The 19255-nt window shown below is 43.2% G+C and overlaps 1 protein-coding gene across 1 annotated transcript in view; it reads left to right on the forward strand.

Moving 5' to 3' along the window:
• MEIS1 (Meis homeobox 1) overlaps positions 1-17639 on the forward strand; it is a 107047-nt gene extending 89408 nt beyond the window's left edge. The window contains exons 10-13 of the mRNA XM_017736522.1: positions 11886-11944; positions 13155-13244; positions 13517-13612; positions 16074-17639. Coding sequence (XP_017592011.1) covers positions 11886-11944; positions 13155-13244; positions 13517-13575 — 208 coding nt within the window. The 3' untranslated portion in view covers positions 13576-13612; positions 16074-17639. The remainder of the gene's footprint in view (positions 1-11885; positions 11945-13154; positions 13245-13516; positions 13613-16073) is intronic.
• The last annotated feature ends 1616 nt before the right edge of the window (positions 17640-19255 follow it).

Here is a 19255-nt window from a genome sequence, read left to right on the forward strand (position 1 = left end):
GAAAGAGTCCCAGGCCCCTCTTTTCCCACTGTGGTTTTTATATCATAGCATGCCAGGTGTTTGGTGCATCTGAAGCACACCCAAACACCCCCAGATCCAACTGATCATGTTGTTTGGTGTTTCTCACGTGTTTAGCCCCATTCCAGCCCCCTGGAGGGGATGGAACAGCTCCTTCCTGAGGCTGGGCATTTAGCGTAGACATCATCTTTGCTCAATTCCTTCATGGAGGGTGATATTCACCCTGAGCAAAAGGCCAGCACATGACCAGTGCACCACTTTAGTCCCGCTTAAGCACTATTTTTAGAGTGTAAGTGGGGGAGGAGGCCAGCAGGGAGGGAGCATAGCAAAAGCAGGTGCTGGTAGTATATGCAGCGTTGGATTTTCACCCCTACTGCCTACCAAATTGTGGACTACAATAAATAGGGAAGATGCTTGGTTTGCCGAGCACATCACACGCAGCGGTTTTTAGTCCTTGGAGAATAAAATATCTGCTTATTTTCAGATGTATCTATTACTGCTTTTGTTGCAGTAAACAGATTAAATGAGAAAAGGTCAAGATGCAATTTGAATCTGTGTAAGAACATAACAAATACTTTTCTCAGTAATCAGATATAGTAAATACAAGTACTTATTTACTTGTAAATGTTAAAACATTCAGAAATTATCCTCTCAACTTCAGCAATACGAACTTAACCATCAGATTTTGGAGACAATTTACTTTTCTTCTCTGTGTGATTTAAGAATATGTATACAGTTTTTATTTAAACACTGTTGTGTTAATGAGAATACATGCAAAAGCAGGAAAAATTGGAATAAGAAAGAATATATGTTTTGTGTGTAACAAATACATTTTGTTTGATATTCCAGAGAATAAGACAGTAGGTGTTTAGTGTATGAAAATCATCCCCCTCCAAGAAAATGCCCACAAAACACCAAGAAAACTATTTTTAAAAGTATCTTGCTGGGTGAATTGTTACATCGTTTGAGCACTTCAGAATGTGTGCGGTAAATTAGCTGTTCTAAACGTACCATGTGCCGGATTTTTCAAGCAGATTTTTACATTTATGTTTTCACTAAGTCTTAGCTAATTGTTATGCCTTTCACCTTGAATGCCAATTGTAATAATAATATTACATCTGTAGTCTATTTCTCTGTTCTTAAATTACAGCAATCAGGAATACTCACTAGGTAAAATCCTGTATAGTTACTCATAAGAAAATATTGAAATCAGATGAAAAAATGTTTAGCTTGCATATTGCCTTAGACAGCCCTGGAGAGCTGCCAGGCAGTCAAGGTATTATTAGAAAAGCTGAGCAAATAGCTTACAGGGGGAAGAGCTGTGAATGTAGAGCCATCAGGTACTGTCGGATCACCGGATTTTAGGCTGGAATTTCCTTTTTTAGTTCAGTAAAGCCATTTAAAAGTACAGCACAGTGGTTCAAATGTGGGGTTTGGGTTTGTTGAATGGGTTTAAGGAGTAGTGATACAGTTTTGGCACAGCACATGGGTGTTTTCCAAAGGGTTCAGGTGCTCAGAGGAGGTGAGTAAAGAGTTTACTTGGGGAAATGCTCCCCTTGGCCTCCAGGACTTCAGGTGGAGGAGAAGATGGAGACCTAATAGACCCTGGGTATCTTGTGCAGTCCAGCCTTGTCAGTCTCCACAGCCCCCAAACTGCCCCAAAACAAGGGTCATCCCATTCAGGAACACCAAGGAAAGATGTTTCTAACCATTGCTCTGACAGCCCCTGGGTTCTGACAGCCCCTGGGTTCAGACTGGGAAAACAAGCAAAGGAAACACCATTTATTTCAAAAGCAAATGTGGAATCATTTTGCCCAAGCTAAAAGACTAATTAGTGACACCCTGAGCACTTGGCAAAAAAAGAAACCCAAAACTTGGTATTATTTTAGTCACATAGATGCTTTTTTGAGAGGAAGTAAGGTTGGTTCCCGCTGCAGAGCATTGCACAGTGTGAACAGAGTTTACCTGCCAATAGTCCTGACTAGCAAAAGGTTAATGTGCAACCAAGAAAAAACCTCTTTTCCCTCTTCTGGAGTGGTCTTGTACTCAAGAAACTTTTTTTTAGTTGGTGCATTAATGGTCTGTAATGAATGCGATGTCAGGTGCCAGGGAAATAAAATGTAATAGCACCATGCAAGCATTTGCCACTTGCTCTTTTCTCCTCTCCTGCTCTAGCTTTGCTCTGCAGGATCAGGGTAGGGGTCAGAATGCTTTGCTTGATACTTCCTTTTTAAAAATATTGAGATTCAGGTGTGCACCATCTCAAAACTAGAGTTTGGCTTTAAAAAAGTGCCTGTTCAGGACACTATTGTATTGTGGAAATGCTGCACTGGAAGCAAGGGGAGAGCTTTGCATTGTCTCTGTACATACAGTTCTCAGGTCTTGGTTTCTTTTTAGTGCAAGAGATATCCTTGGTATATATTAAAAAAAAAAAAAAATTACATGCCCTCAATATATGAAAAGAAAAAAAAGACAAAAGGGGAGAGTAATGGCTTGTCATTGCTTTGCAAGTCAGGCTTTGGTCTACTTTTGTCATAGCTATCTGAAGTGTGTTTACATATAGTTTGCCTTTCTGGTATTTTGTGCTTGCACAGACCTGATCTCCACCTATTTTGTGTCAACAGTTGCTGAGATTGGTGTAGAGTGATTAACCGTCACGAACTGTAACACCAACACATGGAGAAAGGTGCCCTCAGAGACCCTCTCTCACTCTTAAATCAGACGCTTGCTCCGGGCTGCACCTGCATAAAACAAACTGCCTGGTTCAAAACTCAGCCTGAAATAGTAAAAATGGGGCAAATGTTGCCTTTTTCTTGGTTAAATCAATTTTCTCTTCTCAAAAGTGAGACACAGACAGAGGGGCAGGGTGAGGACGTGCTTTCGAGGGTGTGTGTTTTGTCCTGCCTGCCCTGGAATGATTTCAGTGTATGTGATGCATGGCTGGCTACACCAGCATTAGCACCAAGCAGGATTCTGCCTTTTCTTTGACTTTTCAAAAATAAAAGAAATGGCAGCAGATGCTGAAAAAATATTGCTTCCACAGTTGTTCAATGAAATCTAGGTCATGTAACAGTTTCATGGGTTATTTTTTTTTTTTCCCTTGCCCAGGCACTGTAGTCCTTGTGTCTTTTTTGGCTAAGGATAAAACTCGATACTAATAGCTTCTTTTAAATTCAGATTTATCCCAGAGATGTCTGACTTCCCACCTGGGTTATAAAGGTGGTTTGTACCATCTGAGGGCTGATCCCTAAGCTTTCTCTGTCCCCTGGTCTCACAAATTCTTTTAATCTTCAACATTCCTCTGACTTCCCTGTGTGTCTTTTGTTGATGTTGTTTTCTGAATGTGTCTTTTCTTCTGCCCTGAATATGATGCTGTCAGTAGTAGGATTATAAGCAAAATGAATCACTTCACTTAATGGGAAATTATGTTTAGATAAAGTAGATTACAAAGTAGGCTATTAGTAGTGGTTGGAAAACAATGTTTTGAAGTGGGATGTCTTGGGGCATGGAGAGTTTGTTCAGAAGTGTGGGGTTGTTTTTCAGGTTGGCCGTGACTCAGAGTTGTCTCTTTTGTGGTTTCTGGGGAGAGAAAAAAAAAAGGAAAAAAGAATTCAAACCAGTTTTTCAGGTGCCCACATCACACAAAATGCATCAATGTGCCTGTATTTGTTGTCTTGATTGTGGTGGGGAAGACACAACCGCAGGAATAAAGCTTCCCTCAACACCCCAAACCAGTGTCTTGGGGTATAGACCAGAATGATGTCAAAGCCTATTTCATGTGCAAAACACAGGTCCCATGCAGAACTTCAGTATATTTTCTCTTTGGGGGCTCTGAGAGTGTTTTCTCCCAAAGACACCAGTCGATGGTTTTGGTTTGGCCACCCTGGGCTTGCTTTGCCTTTTTTGCCGTCTGAGGGAGCTGGTGTGGGGTGACTGGGTGTGGAGTTACTCCATACTCCTTCATTGCCTTTTGGAGATGAGGAGGATGAAGGGATTCATCCAGGAGTATAGGCAGGTCATTTCTCACACCCTTCAGTGAATGGGAACATATTTGAACCAGCAGCCAGATGTGGGAGCAGCCTCTCTTCTTTTGCTTGGGCTGGAGGACAAGGCACAACTTCCAACTCCCATGCTGTATGTGGGGTGGGGCAGAAGGGAACAGAGAAGCTGTTTGGACAAGGCTCACAATTTGATGTATGGAAGCTCAGAGATCATGCAGGCACTTCTCACAAGCTCTACATTCCCCTAAAAAAGAGGTTATGCTGAGTAGATCGAGGACATTAAATTGCTGAAATAGGGAGGAGTGTTTTCAGATAAATAGCCAGTATTTTGCTATCAGCTCTCACCCATTCCCAGCTTAATCCCTGCCATCAAATGGGGCTTGGGTTGTTGGTTTGACATGATCTGCTGAAGAAAAGCTGCTGGGTTGCACTGCTGGCATGTACCAGATCAGGACCCAAATTACTGAGTCCGGAGAAACTCTCCTGAAGGATCAGATGGAAAGTTGATGTTCAAGCCCTTCTCAGAGCTGTGAGAAAACACTCAGCTGGGAGATGTGCATCTCAGCCTGGGCTGCTCTCAAAGCTCTCAAAGAGCCTGCCCACCCTCTATTACAAGTGTTTTTGTGGGAGGCAAGATTTTGTCTGCTAGCGTGTTGTATTCCCAACCATGGTGCTTGTGGGGGCCGGTGCTGTCCCAGGCAGGAGCTAGAGCAGCCTTAGTGCTGCTCTACTACATGAATCCTTGCCATATTCCTTAAAGGCTAATTGTGGCACATGGAGATCAGCAAAGTACAGCTGCGCTGGGATTTAGGAGCAGGGAAGAGACAGGAGGTCAGCTCTGCTGGCGCTTTGCCATGTAAAGATTTCCCCTTACATCATCTGGCTGCTGAGGGCGAGTTTACATCTGCTTTGCACCCAGAGGGAATTGTGGTGTCAGGGAAGGAGGTTGCTGGGAGTTCTCCCCAGTGCAGCCAAGACCTGCAACACTGCTCTGACTCCCTGGCATCGTCAGGGAGATGCCTGGATCAGAATTTTCACTGGAAGTGTTCCATGTTGGCTAAGATTTTCTAAGGGGAGTATGTGGATGGGAGGGAAGGAGGAGAAGAAGGAGAGCATATCAGAAAGGCCAACAGCAGCTCACCTGTGATGTAGAAGAGCACAGGAGATGGGCAGAGCAGGGAGGCATATCTCCAGGGACCCCTTCCCCGGGCACAATGGCTCTTCACTCCTCCCCAGCAAAATTTTCATTCAGAACCTGCCAAATAAATAGAAATGGGGTTTAGCTCCATCCTTTTGGGGAACAGGCAAAATTTTGCAAGACTGGAATTGGCTGCTACCCAGCTTTCTTCTAGAAAGACTCATCAAGCAGCCACAGCCATGAGCCCTGCGGAGAGATGGAGCATTTGGGCCAGGAGCTTGTGGGTCCCAGCTCAATAGAAAGCCACCAACCATCCCTTCTGTGTCCAGAGGACAGGCCACCACCAGGCTCACTGCTACCCCAAGGCAGTCACCATGCCTGCATTTTGTCCCATGGGGCTGGTACTGGTAGGACAAAGGGGGTGGCTTTAAATTGACAAAGGGTAGGGTTAGATTAGATATTAGGGAGAAATTCTTCCCTGTGAGGGTGGTGAGGCACTGTAACAGTTGCCCAGAGAAGCAATGCCCCATCCCTGGAAGTGTTCAAGGCCAGCTTAGATGGGGCTTGGAGCAACCTGGTCTAGTGAAAGGTGTCCCTGCCCATGGCAGGGGAGTTTAGAACTAGATGGAAGGTTCTCCAAAGAACCTTCCAACTCAAACCATTCTAGGATTCTATGATCCTATCATGAGCTGGTGCTCCCCAAAATACAGTCTTTTTATTTGGAGGCAGGATGTGTCTAGCAGTGATTTGAGAAGTATGATATGGAGCAAGAGGGGAAGGCTCCCAAGCTTAAGGGCTAGGGAGAAGAGGAGGTGGCCAAAGGTAGAGCTGGTGCATGCTGGGCCAGCCAAAATGTAGTGCATAGCCAGCTCTCTTACAAGGAGCACATACCTGATCTCATCTCTCTGCTTTCTATTTTTGCCGTCGATATGCTCTCTGCATTAGCAGACTTGGCTTGGGGAGAGATTCGATAGCACTCTCCTGCTTGAAAGCAACTTTTCTGAATGCACAACATGAATCCATTGGTGGGGTCACATAGTAATGCTTGAAGTCAGAAGCTATTTTTAAAACTAAATTGCAGAACCACACATGGCTTTCATTAGTGCTTTACATCAAATTTGTCAGCTAATTAGTGGTTTTTCATCACTAGTTTTTGCATAGTATTTTATTTAATTCACTCTCCAATATTGTCTTGTGACACCCCTCAACCACCAGTGCAGTCCCTGGCACTGGTGCTGTGCCAGCAGAGGAGGGAGGAAGAAGAGAACTTGCAGGGGACCTTTCTGATGCTCCTGATGGATGGGCCCTCTGCATTTGGAGTGTATTCCAATGTTACGTGTCTGGAGTGGGTGGTTAGCAGCCCTTGTACTCTCTTCCCTCCCTACCTCCATTTAGTGTTGTAAATGATGTATTGAAGTCCTGAACTGTCTTTGGTTTAGAGGAGGAGGAGAAACCAAGAAAAGTTGCCAGACATGATTTCATGAGGTTTGACTTTAAATTGAACGAAGTTTCTTGAGTGTCTTGGATTTTTTTTTCTTTACAAATAAAGGGAGTACAGAGAGCATGGATTGCTAATGACTGGTAGTTACGGGTCATTAAGCTCACTAACTGACTTCAGGATCAGAACTTTCTAATAACAGCAGTAAGCATTCTTTTAACATTTATTTCTCATTTTAGGGATGGGGAGATGTGATTACCATTTGAAAGTCTGCAGTTATTTTTTCTGTTCATAATTACAGAGGCAGCTTGCTATTTTCAAGGCTGTTTTTAAAACATTTGAAAGTATTTGGTGAAATAATTTCTGTGTTGGTATGTTTTTTTTCTTTTCTTTAACTGACTCTTTTAAAAATCTCTGGAAAACAAACACAGAGAAAAAAATGAAAATATGTTAAAATAAGGAATAAAGCAGTTACTGAAGTGTAATAATCTTGGTTTATAGCACACTTTCCATTTAAATTGGTTTTATTAGAGATAAACCTGTTAAGCGTTGAGGAATTAAGTGCTGAATAGAGAATGTTGTTTTGCTGCTGTATAAATGAAGGATCCCACAGAGTGCAACTGGTTTTACAAGTAAATTATTTGCCAGTTTGAAGTGCTATGTTTACTTCGGGATCTGTTATAAAAATTATGATTTGTTTGTTGTCAAGAGGGATACTGTTTTTTTCAGAGGGGTATGAGAGGTTTTAGCACTGGGGTTTGTAGGTAATGTGGGCTTTCTCATTCTCCTTACGCCTGGTTTGCTAGGAGGAGCTCAAGGAGAAAATGAGGCAGAGAGATTTTCAGGAATTTCTTGGCTCTGCTAGTGAGACACAGATTTCTGGCGTGCAGCGCTTTGGGACAATATTGAGAGGGAGCAGCCTGTGACTCCGAGTAGCAGAAGTCAGTAATGGTGCGAAATTCTCCTCATTTCGGAGGGCTGGGAGCAGAGAAAAATTCAGTAGACCGCAAAGTCTCAGCATCTCCTTTCAGACAGCTGGTCCTGGAAAATTTCATTCAAAGACTGCAAATTGGAAGTCCCCACAATCGCTCTGTCGATTCTTGAGCAAAGGTGACTTTGGAAATTCGTGACAGCAGAGGAAGGTCTTGTTTTATTCACTCAACAGAAGTGAAATACAAGGGGAAGGGAGAAAGAACAGATCTGTGCGGAAAATGTCACTCGGGCTGTAACCTGAGCCTTAGCGAGCTGTGCCTTTTGGAGGGTTTGGTGACCCTCTGAAACTTCTTGCTCTCTGGCTGCTATTATTGTAGCCAATTTCCAGCTAAAATAAGTCTTTTGTCATCACCAGCCATGCAGCCTCTTGCTGAGAAGAAACAAAACTTGTGCGTGGCAGCAAGGGCGGCCAAGCTGAAGGTCAGAGTGCAGAGGCAGATTGCTGCATCCCCGGGGCTGGGGCTGGAGCTCACCCGTGGGACCAGCGATGCACCAACCAGGGAGTCTGCCCGTGACCTCTGGAGACAGACCTCAGGCGAGAAGCCTAAGAGAAAATATCCTAGTAAAATGCAAATGGGAGAAAAGAGGGTTTCCTCCTCCTCTTTAGGGTTATGCAGGTGGAATTGCTGGGTTTTTCTTGCTTTTTGGGACACGGCAGAAAGTGCAATCCCATGTGTCTGAAAAGAACAAGGAAAAGCTAACTTGAAAAAAATAGAAAATACTTCAAACTTCTGTGTTTGCCCAACTGTTCAAATGTTTTCTCCATGCCAGATCCTTGCCCTTACAAGACAAAAAAAGGAGGAAGGAAAAAAAAACCACCCAGCCCAAGGCATCACTTTGCTGAGTGCAACTTGTACACTGAGGGATATTATGTTGTTGTGCCACTATTGATCCTACTCTTTTGAGGCAAAAAACTCAAACCAAAAATCCCTTCCTCATCAGAGCAAAGGTACCACAACACAGAGCACCGGTGTGGGGAAAAATACTTTATTTATTTATAGGGCCTTTGAGCCCTATTGGGTCTTTACTCACGTGAGTAAGGTTATACATCTGTCTTAAGTTTTATGCTAAATTGTATTTTGATAATACTCCATTTCATTAGCAGTTAGTATGCAATATCTTTTTTAGGTCCTGATTACTCTGAATTTTTAAAGATTGGAGTGATTTAGACTTTCTTTCTCTTAAGATAGGTGAATATGAGCATTTGGAAAAAGGGGAAGGGAGATTTTTCCTGTTAGCTTTTCTGTTCCATCGTTTTTGCTGATGTTCAAATCAGCTTGGCACTTTGCAAATTCAAAGAGTGATCAAAAGATCCTGGCCCTTCTCTCAAAGAAAAAAACTGAGAATATGAAGAAATTAACCACATGCCCGTATATTTCTGCAGCAACAGTTAATTCGCAGTTTTGCTTGCAAAGAGTTCTCAAATGTGATTTATAAACATCACAGCACTGCATTGTGCTGTCTCAAGGCAAGCTACATTAATTGTTTTAATCTGATAGGTTCTTACAAATTCCAGGTTTGGGATGCAGGAAGAAACTTGAAAGTGAATACTTTCTTCTTTTTTTTTCTTTTTTTTTTTTTTAAATGCATAGTGGTTTGGAGTCTACTATAATGCAAAGTAAAGCGTTGTGTTACAAAGGCAGGGAGGATGGGACAGAAGGTTAAAGGGCATCCTGGAAACAAACAGCTGGACCAGTTTATTTAAACAGATACAAGGATGGGGAGCTGACCTCTGTTTGACTTCTAGTGGGAGGAGCGAGAATGTCATTTTATTACTTTGCCCAGAAGGAAAATGTTCTTGTGTCTGAATTCCCCCCAAAGACATCCAAACATTGAGCTGTTTGGCAGAATTGCTACTTATAGAAAATACTTACACGAATGCGTAGGAAGAAGATAACTGTTAAGTACCTATGTGTAAAATGTTCTTAAAGCAGATAGCCCAAATGATAGCATGGGGCAAACAGATGAGATTATGTTTTACCATAGGCACATCTTGTGGGTAATTACTGGTAAACTCTAGATATATAGTTTATTCTAGTATATTAGTATATAAACAATACTATATATAGTACAGCTTATTATTTTGAGACCCCCACCCCCCTCTTAAAAGTGCTTGTAGTTTGGAGGAGAAGGAAGAAAAAGTTGTGAAGTTGAGGTGGTTACATGCCTAATGTTGCTCAGCACTTATCTGGGGTAAAAGTTATTTTGGTGACCAGTCACTCTCACACTACTCCTTTCCTCCTGCCACACTACCAGGTCCTAGCAGTGGGGCAGAAGGATGGAGTAAACACAGCAAAAGCCTTACCAGACTCACAAAAAGAAATTGCTGAGGCACTAGGGTTTTGTGGTGTTGTTTTACTTCGAAGAGTTACTGTGAAAATTGCTTTCTGCAAATGCAAATTACAGATATTAAACAATTTTCTAATTGGTCATGGAGCTAAGGCAGCTAATGGGGAAAAAAAGCAGGGTTTTTTTTAATTGCTTATTTCACATGGTGTTTGTGCTACACCTGTGCTTATAATGAGAAAGGAGAATTAGTCTAACCTTCTGCTCACAAGATTCTAATTTTCATGGTTTGTACAAGATAATGATAAACTGATTTGCAACACTGTTTGCCGGAGTCGAGAGGGGGTGTTTATTGGAAATGTGTAGAAAAATTGATCCAATACTGTTGCTGACAAAACATGACCTAGTTCAGGTGTAAGGTTTCCAGACTGGCACCCGGGTTTGGTGCCTTTGAGCCCGTTTCCTCAACACAGGTTTGATAAAGACTCAACATCTTGATTAATTTTTGCAGGAGTTTGGGTAATGGGTGTCAGTGGGGAATGGGAGATAGGAGGAGTCTGAAGTCACTGTGCTGGTCTTTGATGAGGGCAAAAGAAACAGCATGGGGCAGTGGTTTGCTATTCTTCTTCCCTCTGGTGTAGGCGAATGGGTGGGCAGAGCTGATTCCCATGGAAAGATCCTGGTGGCTTTATCTCTGTGGTAGGAGAGCTCCTGCTAAGCCACCCCAAGCAGAGGCAATGAAAACAAGCGTCAAGTACTCCTTTGTGGACTTTTCTATCCCATTTTAAAAGTGTACTGTGGTTTAGCCCACACTCACACTTCTTCCTTTACTAGTAAATGGTGTGGCATACATATTTTTATTATTCTTTTTCTCTCTTACGAAGAGTGCAAAGTCTGGTTATGCAGCTTTGCCGTGACTAAGTCTCAATGGAGATTTTTTCCAAATGCATTTTAAGTAAACTTTCTGCTGAGTGAAACCTCAAGAGAGATTCTTCAAATGGTCGTCATTCAGACAGGTTCCCAGCCATGGTTTCCAGCCTCCTGATTTCATCACCATGGGGAGACCAGGGTACTTGTAATCTCTCTCCTTCTTCTGTTTTGTTCCAAATTATTTTGAATATTTCCAAATAAGCATTGCAGGACTAACTAAGGCGAAGAGCTACAGAAACACCAAGAGTGGGGCTGCAGATAGCTATTTTTAAAAATTACTCTACCTCCTTTTTTTTATTGTTTCCAAAGATGTTCTTTTCATTGTTTGGGGGGGAATTTTCAGTAGTCCAGTAATTACAGTTTAACAAGATGTTTGCTGTAAATGGTCAGGCCTAGCTGGAGAAAACAGGATTATAAATTCAATTACTGTAAAGCTATGACCTCGCCTTGACCCCCTCAGACTTTGCATAAAGAGAGGGAGGGGGGAGAAAGCCCACCAAGAAATGACTAGGAGGAATGCATGGCTCTGAAGTCCCCAGCAGTGTGACTTAGCGGTGATAAAAGTCCAGACGTTCCCTCATTTGATGGGGTTCTGCCATCACAGTTCATTATCTTAATAGTGGGCATTAAAAGGGAATTAGGTTTGCAAGAGGTAGGGGCAGGTTTTGATAAAGAAAAAAATTGGAAAAAGAAGTTAGAGGACATAAGGCAGAAATGACACTAATGAGGGGGGAGGTAGCAGATGCCCTCACGAGCATCTCACCAGCTTCACACGTTTTTGTTTTTTTGGTGCCCCATTCTGTATTGAGAAGAGCGTTGCTGGCATTGTTTCCTGAAAACTCAGCTAATTCCCCCATGAAAAGATGAAATGGAAGTGTCCGACTGTGCTAAAAAGCAGGCAAACATAAATCAGCTTGGAAACCCCAAGCTCGTGCTCTCAAAGGTCATCAGGGTTAGAGGTTTAGCAGTATTTGCATCCCCGTGCAGCCTGATGGAGAGCGCCACAGTAGGGCAAGAGGGCTTGGGGATGGGTGGAAGACATCCCTTCCCTAACCATTTGCTTTTCTCTGTTTTCTTGCAGGTTTATTAATGCTAGAAGAAGGATAGTTCAGCCCATGATAGACCAGTCCAATCGAGCAGGCAAGTCCCCAATAGTAGCTGTATTCAAGTCACACAGGCGAAAACAATCCTCAAGCCATTCACCAGGAGGTCCAGTACCTGGTAAATAAATGAGAAATGAATGCTGGGAGTGACAGACAATTAAAATACAACCAGCTTTCTTTCGTTATGACTGATCATTTTGGAAAAAAATACATTGAAAATTCAAAAAGGGAAACTAAAATGATCCACTCCGTGACTGGACTTTCTGTACATTATCCCAATTATTCTTGTATTTTTTCAGTAGTTGTTTGCAGTTTTCCTTCCCGGCTCTTTCTGCTCCTGTGACCACTCCCTGGTGCATGGCTTGGTGTGGAATTGCTGTAAACTTTATTACCTGTCAAAAGGGCAAAGGGGTCAGAATCACTTGTGGGACTCAGTAAAGTTCAAAGACATTCAGTGAGGTAGAGCTTTATGTGCTTTAATAACCCAAGCCAGCTTACTTCTGAAGCTGGTTTTTAATGTACAGTGAAAACCTCCAGTTCAGGTAGTGGTGCTTGTACAGGCTCCTTTTGTCCCTCGGCTCTTCTTTTGGGATTGCTGAGAATTTGCTGTTTACTTTGGGGGTATTTATTTATATTTTTTCAAAACACCTGAAGTTTTCACATGTTGGTTCTATTTGGGGTCTTAGCTCACAGCTCTCTGGGGGGTATTTACCATCAAGGATTATCATACCCTGTTACTCCCATTCGGTTTTGTTTTCTGAGTCTCACTGCCAAACTCCAAATCCATCGTTGTCCAAGATGCCTTTGGGCCACACTTCTTCTTCAAGTACATTTGATTATTTGTCATTAGGCGTAAATATCTGGCATGGATGTGTTCAGGTCCTGCCCTTTGAAGGCACAAGGGCGTAATTTAACACACTGAGATTTCAGTGTGACTATTCCAGCCATAAAATCCGGCTCCTATGCAGGTTTTTGCATTGACGTCAGCAGTGGCAGCAGCTGGAGCCGAGGCTCCTCATGTCTCAAGATTTCAGTTTGCTAACTTCATTTCCAAACTTGCAGAAGGAAATTAAGCCAAAACTAAGTATGCTTGTTAGGCCAGCCACTAAATATGCACAGTGGATGTTTTCCCCTCTTTTTAGAGCCAGCATTGATAGTCTGTGGGTGGGGGGGGTCGTGTCTTGATGCCATGAGAAGAGGTGACCCTATTGGCTATTGCTAAAAAGAAATGTTCTGCACCTTTCCAGTAAGTCAAGGAACACCCTACAACCCCGACGGGCAGCCAATGGGAGGTTTCGTGATGGACGGCCAGCAGCACATGGGCATCCGAGCGCCAGGTAAGCCCCCGGGACAGCATCGCCCACCTACGGGTGGCCTCGGTTGCGCCACCGCAGGTAAACACACCTCTGCCCTCTGCCGCCATCCCAGCTGCCTGCCTTGCCTCACCTGTCTTCTGCCTGCCTTCCACGCCACCGAGAGAAACCAGGCATCTCCTTGCTCGAGCTGTCCTGGACCCTCTGCTGTGCTATGTTTTGGAAAGGGGCTTTTGGCACTATCTGTTGACTTTGCTCATTTTCTGGCATCTTCTTGGATTTTTATCTCCCTCTAGGACCTATGAGTGGAATGGGCATGAATATGGGCATGGAGGGGCAGTGGCACTACATGTAACCTTCACCTAGGTAACCAATGGCAAAGCCAGGGGGAAGTAAGTACAAACGAGGTCTTTGTTCTCACTTTGTCCGAGGGATATTTGTCTTCTTGCATTTCCCTATGTTCTCCCTGCCCATAGCCTCATGCTTGTTCCTTCTTTTCCATCCATCCATCCTACACCTGGGCTCCTTTGGGTTTTCTCTCCCTCTGGTTCAGCTCCAGCTTTCCAAGCTCCCAAACCCCCCGCCCGCGTGCGCGCCGTACATTGACGCTGCCGTACATCGATGCCGCCATACATTGATGCTATTATCCATCCCCGAGCACATGACAAAACAAGGAGCAGCCAGGGAGGTGGGGGAGCCCGTCGTCTTGGCAACAGACTGATTTGCAAAATGTAAGCGGTCTGCAGCAGCGCAGGGAGAGGAAAGAGCATGTCCCCAAAGTGTCATAAATCTGTCTAACCGCAGTTGATGCATGAGTTACATTTCTCCCGCTAACCTGCAAGACACCAAAAAAGCCAAACAGAGACTTCTCATGGGGTAGGAAAAAAAAAACCAAGCAAAAACCGGCAGCTTCACTTAGTTGCATTTTGGAAAGCGATGGACGAAACTTTGATTTTTTTTTTTTTTTTTTCAAGTTTATTTCTCTTTGTCTGTCCGTCATAATGGGATTACGTGTGGCAAAGGAAAAAGAGAGAATACAAAATAGAGGTGTGCGCAGCAGGCTATGGAGCTTAGCCCAGGCTAATTGACTATATCCAAATTAAGTATGCCATCACTTGCAGTGTGACAAATGGATTTGACTTATTCAGTATACAAAAATAGAGATCATTAATGCAATCTTCAGTGGCAGACCTCGCAAAGAAAGCCTAGAAAAACTGTTGCAGTATTTTTTTCCCCTCTTGTCTTTTTCTAGGGGAAAATACATTATACAAATTTTGGTGGTTTTTTTTTTTTTTAAAGAGTAAAGTGATTTGAAACACCAAGACACGATACCATGTTTAAATGGTGCTTGATTCTGTTTCTCTTGCTCTCTTTCTGGAGTTAAAAGAGTTATTTCAGCATCTTTGCTGTGCCCCCAGCCTATATTAACATAGGGTTTGAAGTTACCCAGGGCAAGTGTATTTCGTAGTAGTGTTCTCTGAGCCCAAGTCAAAACTAAGTTTTAACAATTAGCTGTGAAAACATTCCTCTGAGCTTGGGAATGCAATAGCCTTATTACCTCATCATGAAAATTTCTAGCTTAGTTAATTTAAATATTGTTTCTTAGTTTCTGGGTCAATTAAATTTAAATGATGTATTTTATGCTTCGTGACCAATTAAATTAATAGGTTATTACAAAAAATATTATCATCTTTTTTGATTAAAGAGCTGTGAGTACAGTATATTTTATAAGCAATTTTCATTAGTTCAAAACTGTTCCTTTAGGCTAGATTAAGCAGCTATTCATTGCTAGAGCCTTGAGACCTGATTCCAAGGTGTTCGGCGCATTCACAGCGCGCTCTTACTTAGAACTAAAGCCAATTGAACCTACTTAGCAATAGCGTATGCCTTTCACCCTTGATGATTATGGAGCTTATAGCTCTCCGAAACAATACACCTGTCAGTTCCCATCAGCTACAGCAATCCAAGCAGAAGGCAGAGGCCCACAGAAAGCAGGAGGTTTTATTGTTTTAGGTCCAATTTTTTTCTGATTGTTCTCCCAAACCCACTGAAAGGTTTGACTGAGTTGTGCGTCTGATTTTTTGCAGAGGTGATCAGGGGGGTAAAGAAATAATTGATAACTGTTATTGATTATGTATATATTTTAATGTGCCTAAAAATATGAGTTTGATTTAGCAACCGTACTTAGTAATCCTATCAATTTCGGCTTCATATGAGGCCTTTGTTCAGTGATGTATGTCCCTGCTGTATTGCATCTATTTGAATGGCACGAATACTTGGGACAGATTCCAAGATATCAGGCTCAAGAGCTAAATAAATAGCTGTTGATAAACCTTGACACCTATTTAACCCATCGCTCCTCCCAAGTCCCTTGTTAGCTGCTACAGATTCTCCGCCTTGTATTCCCAGCATGCTTTTACAAGTGGGGAGACGAAGGCAGGTGGCTGGAGTAAGGCCATGGGGAATAGAGCCCACCTGAGAGCTCTCCGTGTGACGTTAGTCGTCTTCAGGCTGGCTCTGCCTCTGGCATGCTTCCAGATCAGAAACACCTCCTTTGCATACGTTCTAACCATAAAAGCAGAAAGCTGTTTTATCTCCAAAAACTCTGTATTTGGAAGGGGGAGGACGTTCCTGGGCTTTTTTTTGACCTGGGGGCCATTCCTGTTTCCGTCACTGTGAGTCCATACATAGACTCCCAATTCCACAGAGGCAATGGCGCTCGCAGGCCCGTGACTCCACATCCCGCCTCGGGCTGGAGCCCTGCCTCCCTGTGCCCGTGTGGAGCAGCTTCATGGCCCAATGTTGGCAGCCAGTCCCCACCACTCACCGCCACCTCTTTCTCTCCCTTTGCAGGGCTGCAAAGTATGCCAGGGGATTATGTGTCTCGGGGTAGTCCAATGGGTATGAATATGGGACAGCCAAGCTATACCCCGCCCCAGATGCCCCCCCATCCTGCTCAGCTGCGTCATGGCCCCCCCATGCATACCTACATTCCTGGACACCCTCACCACCCAGCGATGATGATGCATGGAGGACCACCCCACCCTGGAATGCCCATGTCAGCATCAAGCCCCACAATGCTTCATACCGGCGAGCCAGCAGTGAGCGGACAAGTGATGGACATTCATGCTCAGTAGCTTAAGGGAAATACACGTTGTCTGCAGCAATGGTAGATTTCAAACATTGTCTTTCTGCAATGACTATGGAGTTCTTGGCGTCAACTTTGGACCAAGGGACGTTCCAATTTTTCACAGGGACCCTGAAAAGCAGGAAAACACCAACTGAAGTCAACTTCTGGGGACACGCTAAATACCTATATAAGACATTAAGAGAACAAAGAGTGAAATATTGTAAAATGCTATTATACTGTTATCCATATTACGTTGTTTCTTATAGATTTTTTAAAAAAAATGTGAAATTTTTCCACACTATGTGTGTTGTTTCCATAGCTCTTCACTTCCTCCAGAAGCCTCCTTACATTAAAAAAGAAGCCTTACACTTATCCTGCAAATGACAGAAAGGGCTTATTTGCAGGATTTTTAGAGCATTAAAATAACTATGTCAGGCAGAAGAATCTTTCTTCTATCCTAGGATTTCAGCCATGCGCACTCTCTCTCTCTCCCCCCTCTCTCCTCCTCTGTCTGTCTTTCTTCCCTTTCTCTCCCTTTCTCCCCGTCTCTCTCCCTCTCTCTCTTTCTAGCCTGGGGCGTGAATTTGCATGTCTAATTCATTTACTCACCATATTTGAATTGGCCTGAACAGATGTAAATCGGGAAGGATGGGAAAAACTGCAGTCATCAACAATGATTAATCAGCTGTTGCAGGCAGTGTCTTAAGGAGACTGGTAGGAGGAAGCATGGAAACGGAAAGGCAGTGTATTTGAAGCCTAATTGTCACATCAGAGCATCCTTGTCCCCATGCAGCAACCACCACCTTGTACATCACTTCCTGTTTTATGCAGCTCAAAACATGGACTGAAGATTTATTTTTAATATGTTGACTTTCTTTCTGGGCAAGACATCGGTCATGTGTGCATTTTTTTTTCCATAGTCCCATCATGGAGCATTTATGTATACATTGTAAATAAATTTTGTGCAAAAAGGACTGGAAAAATGATCTGTATTATTGCAATTTTTTGTAAAAGTAGCAGTTTGGTATGAGTTGGCATGCATACAGATTTACTAAGTGGGATAAGCTAATTATACTTTTGTTGTGGTTAAACAAATGCTTGTTGATAGCCTTTTTCTATCAAGAAACCAAGGAGCTAATTATTATTAATAATCATTGCACACTGAGTCTTAGAGTTTCTGATTGAAACAGTTTGGATTGTATAATAACTCAAAGCCCAGTTGTAGTAGTTTGAGTGCAGTAATGAAATCTGAATCTAAAATAAAAACAAATTATTTTTTGTCATGGTGACTCCACTGCCTGCAAAATTTGTTTCCTGCCCCCATGCAGTATTTGTAGCCATTCTATCCCAGACTGAGAGCCGAGCAGCTACAAAATTCAGCTGGCTCTGGAGATGTTACCTATCATTTGCTATTTAAATATCAGCTTCATATTTAAAGAATGTAAAAGTAATGCTACGCTGCATAAAGAAACTTCTTGGAACTTGCACCATAAATTGTCAGGATGGGAACTGTTGCCTGTAAATAAATGTAATATCGTAGGGCATTATTGGACAGAAATTTGTAGTGTTACCCCCTCTCCCTCCCAAATTATAGTTCTAAAACACAGTTCTAATTATTGAGTTCCTTACTGGAACTGAGCATACTAAGGAAGGAGGAAAATAAAACTCAGAAAACATTGCCTGGGCAATGCATATCTGTAAGGGGATGAGGTGCTGCTGGACCTCTGTGAGCAAGGCCAGTGCAGACCCTCATTAACCAATTTCCTCACACATTTGTGCTTTCTGCACCACAGCCAGCGAGTGAAAGAGCCCCAACCAGCCTGCTCAGGCTGAGACCTCGTTTGCTTTAAGTCAAATCGCAGCTATAGAGGAAAAAATAGAGATTCCCGGGGCTAGGAAAATGACACAAATATCTTAATTAAGGCGAAATAATGCAAACCCCCCAGCCCCTCCCAAGCCAGCCAGCACCACCGGCGGGAGGTGTCCCGGCCATGTTTCAGGACAGACTCCCGGGCTGGGCAGGGGCAGGCAGGGGTGCAGGCAGAGGTGCAGGCAGGCAATGCAGACCTTCCTGAATTAAGCAAGCCACCAAAGGGGGTCCTCTCCCCCCCGGTTGGGACTTCCTCCCCATCTTTTTTTTTTTTTTAACTCTGAGTTTTCTTTCTTTTTCTTTTTTTTTTTCTCCTCCTTTCCCCCCGTTTTTTCAAAGGGCTGCTGCACTGCCAAGGAGGCTGAACATCCCGACTCATTCTTTGTGAGGCCAGAGTAATGACACTTTTCTGCCAAAACGTGAATGAACGGGGCTTGCTTTTTTGCCTTTTTTTTTAGGTTTTGTTTTGTTTCGTTTTGTTTGTTTTGTTTTTATGTGTTTGGGTTTTTTGGTTTTTTTTAAGGTTTCTTGAAAGACAAAAACAAACCGCCCTCTCACAGGCAAGGGCACACGCGTCCCTTCTCCTCGCAGCCGCAGCGAAGTGGGGCGCAGACCTTCCTCCATGGGACCTTTTTTTTTTTGGAGGGGGACACATTTCAAATTAAACCCACGATTACATCCCAAGACATTTAATCAGCTGTAATTATAACACATTCAAAATGAAGAATATGCCTTGACAGTATTTTTATTGTTATTGTTCATCGCACGATGTTAGACAGCTTCAGAGGCACAGGAAAGAGAAGTAAACGGGTTACAAATAGGGAATTATCCCTCGTTTAGCATTAAAATTCATTTAGATAAAATTGCCACAAACATTTAAATGGGGAGATTAGTTCCCCCTCACGCCTTATTGCACTCTCTCAATGGCTCCGTTAAGAACATTTTACACGTTGGAAATTCCGCCTTTTCGGGCCGCTCGCTGTTTCCTAGCTACCCTCCTTTCACCGCACCGGGGGGGGCCCGGAGGGGCCCGGG

This window comes from Corvus brachyrhynchos, unplaced genomic scaffold (genome assembly GCF_000691975.1).
Source record: "Corvus brachyrhynchos isolate BGI_N302 unplaced genomic scaffold, ASM69197v1 scaffold416, whole genome shotgun sequence".
Taxonomy (NCBI): domain Eukaryota; kingdom Metazoa; phylum Chordata; class Aves; order Passeriformes; family Corvidae; genus Corvus; species Corvus brachyrhynchos.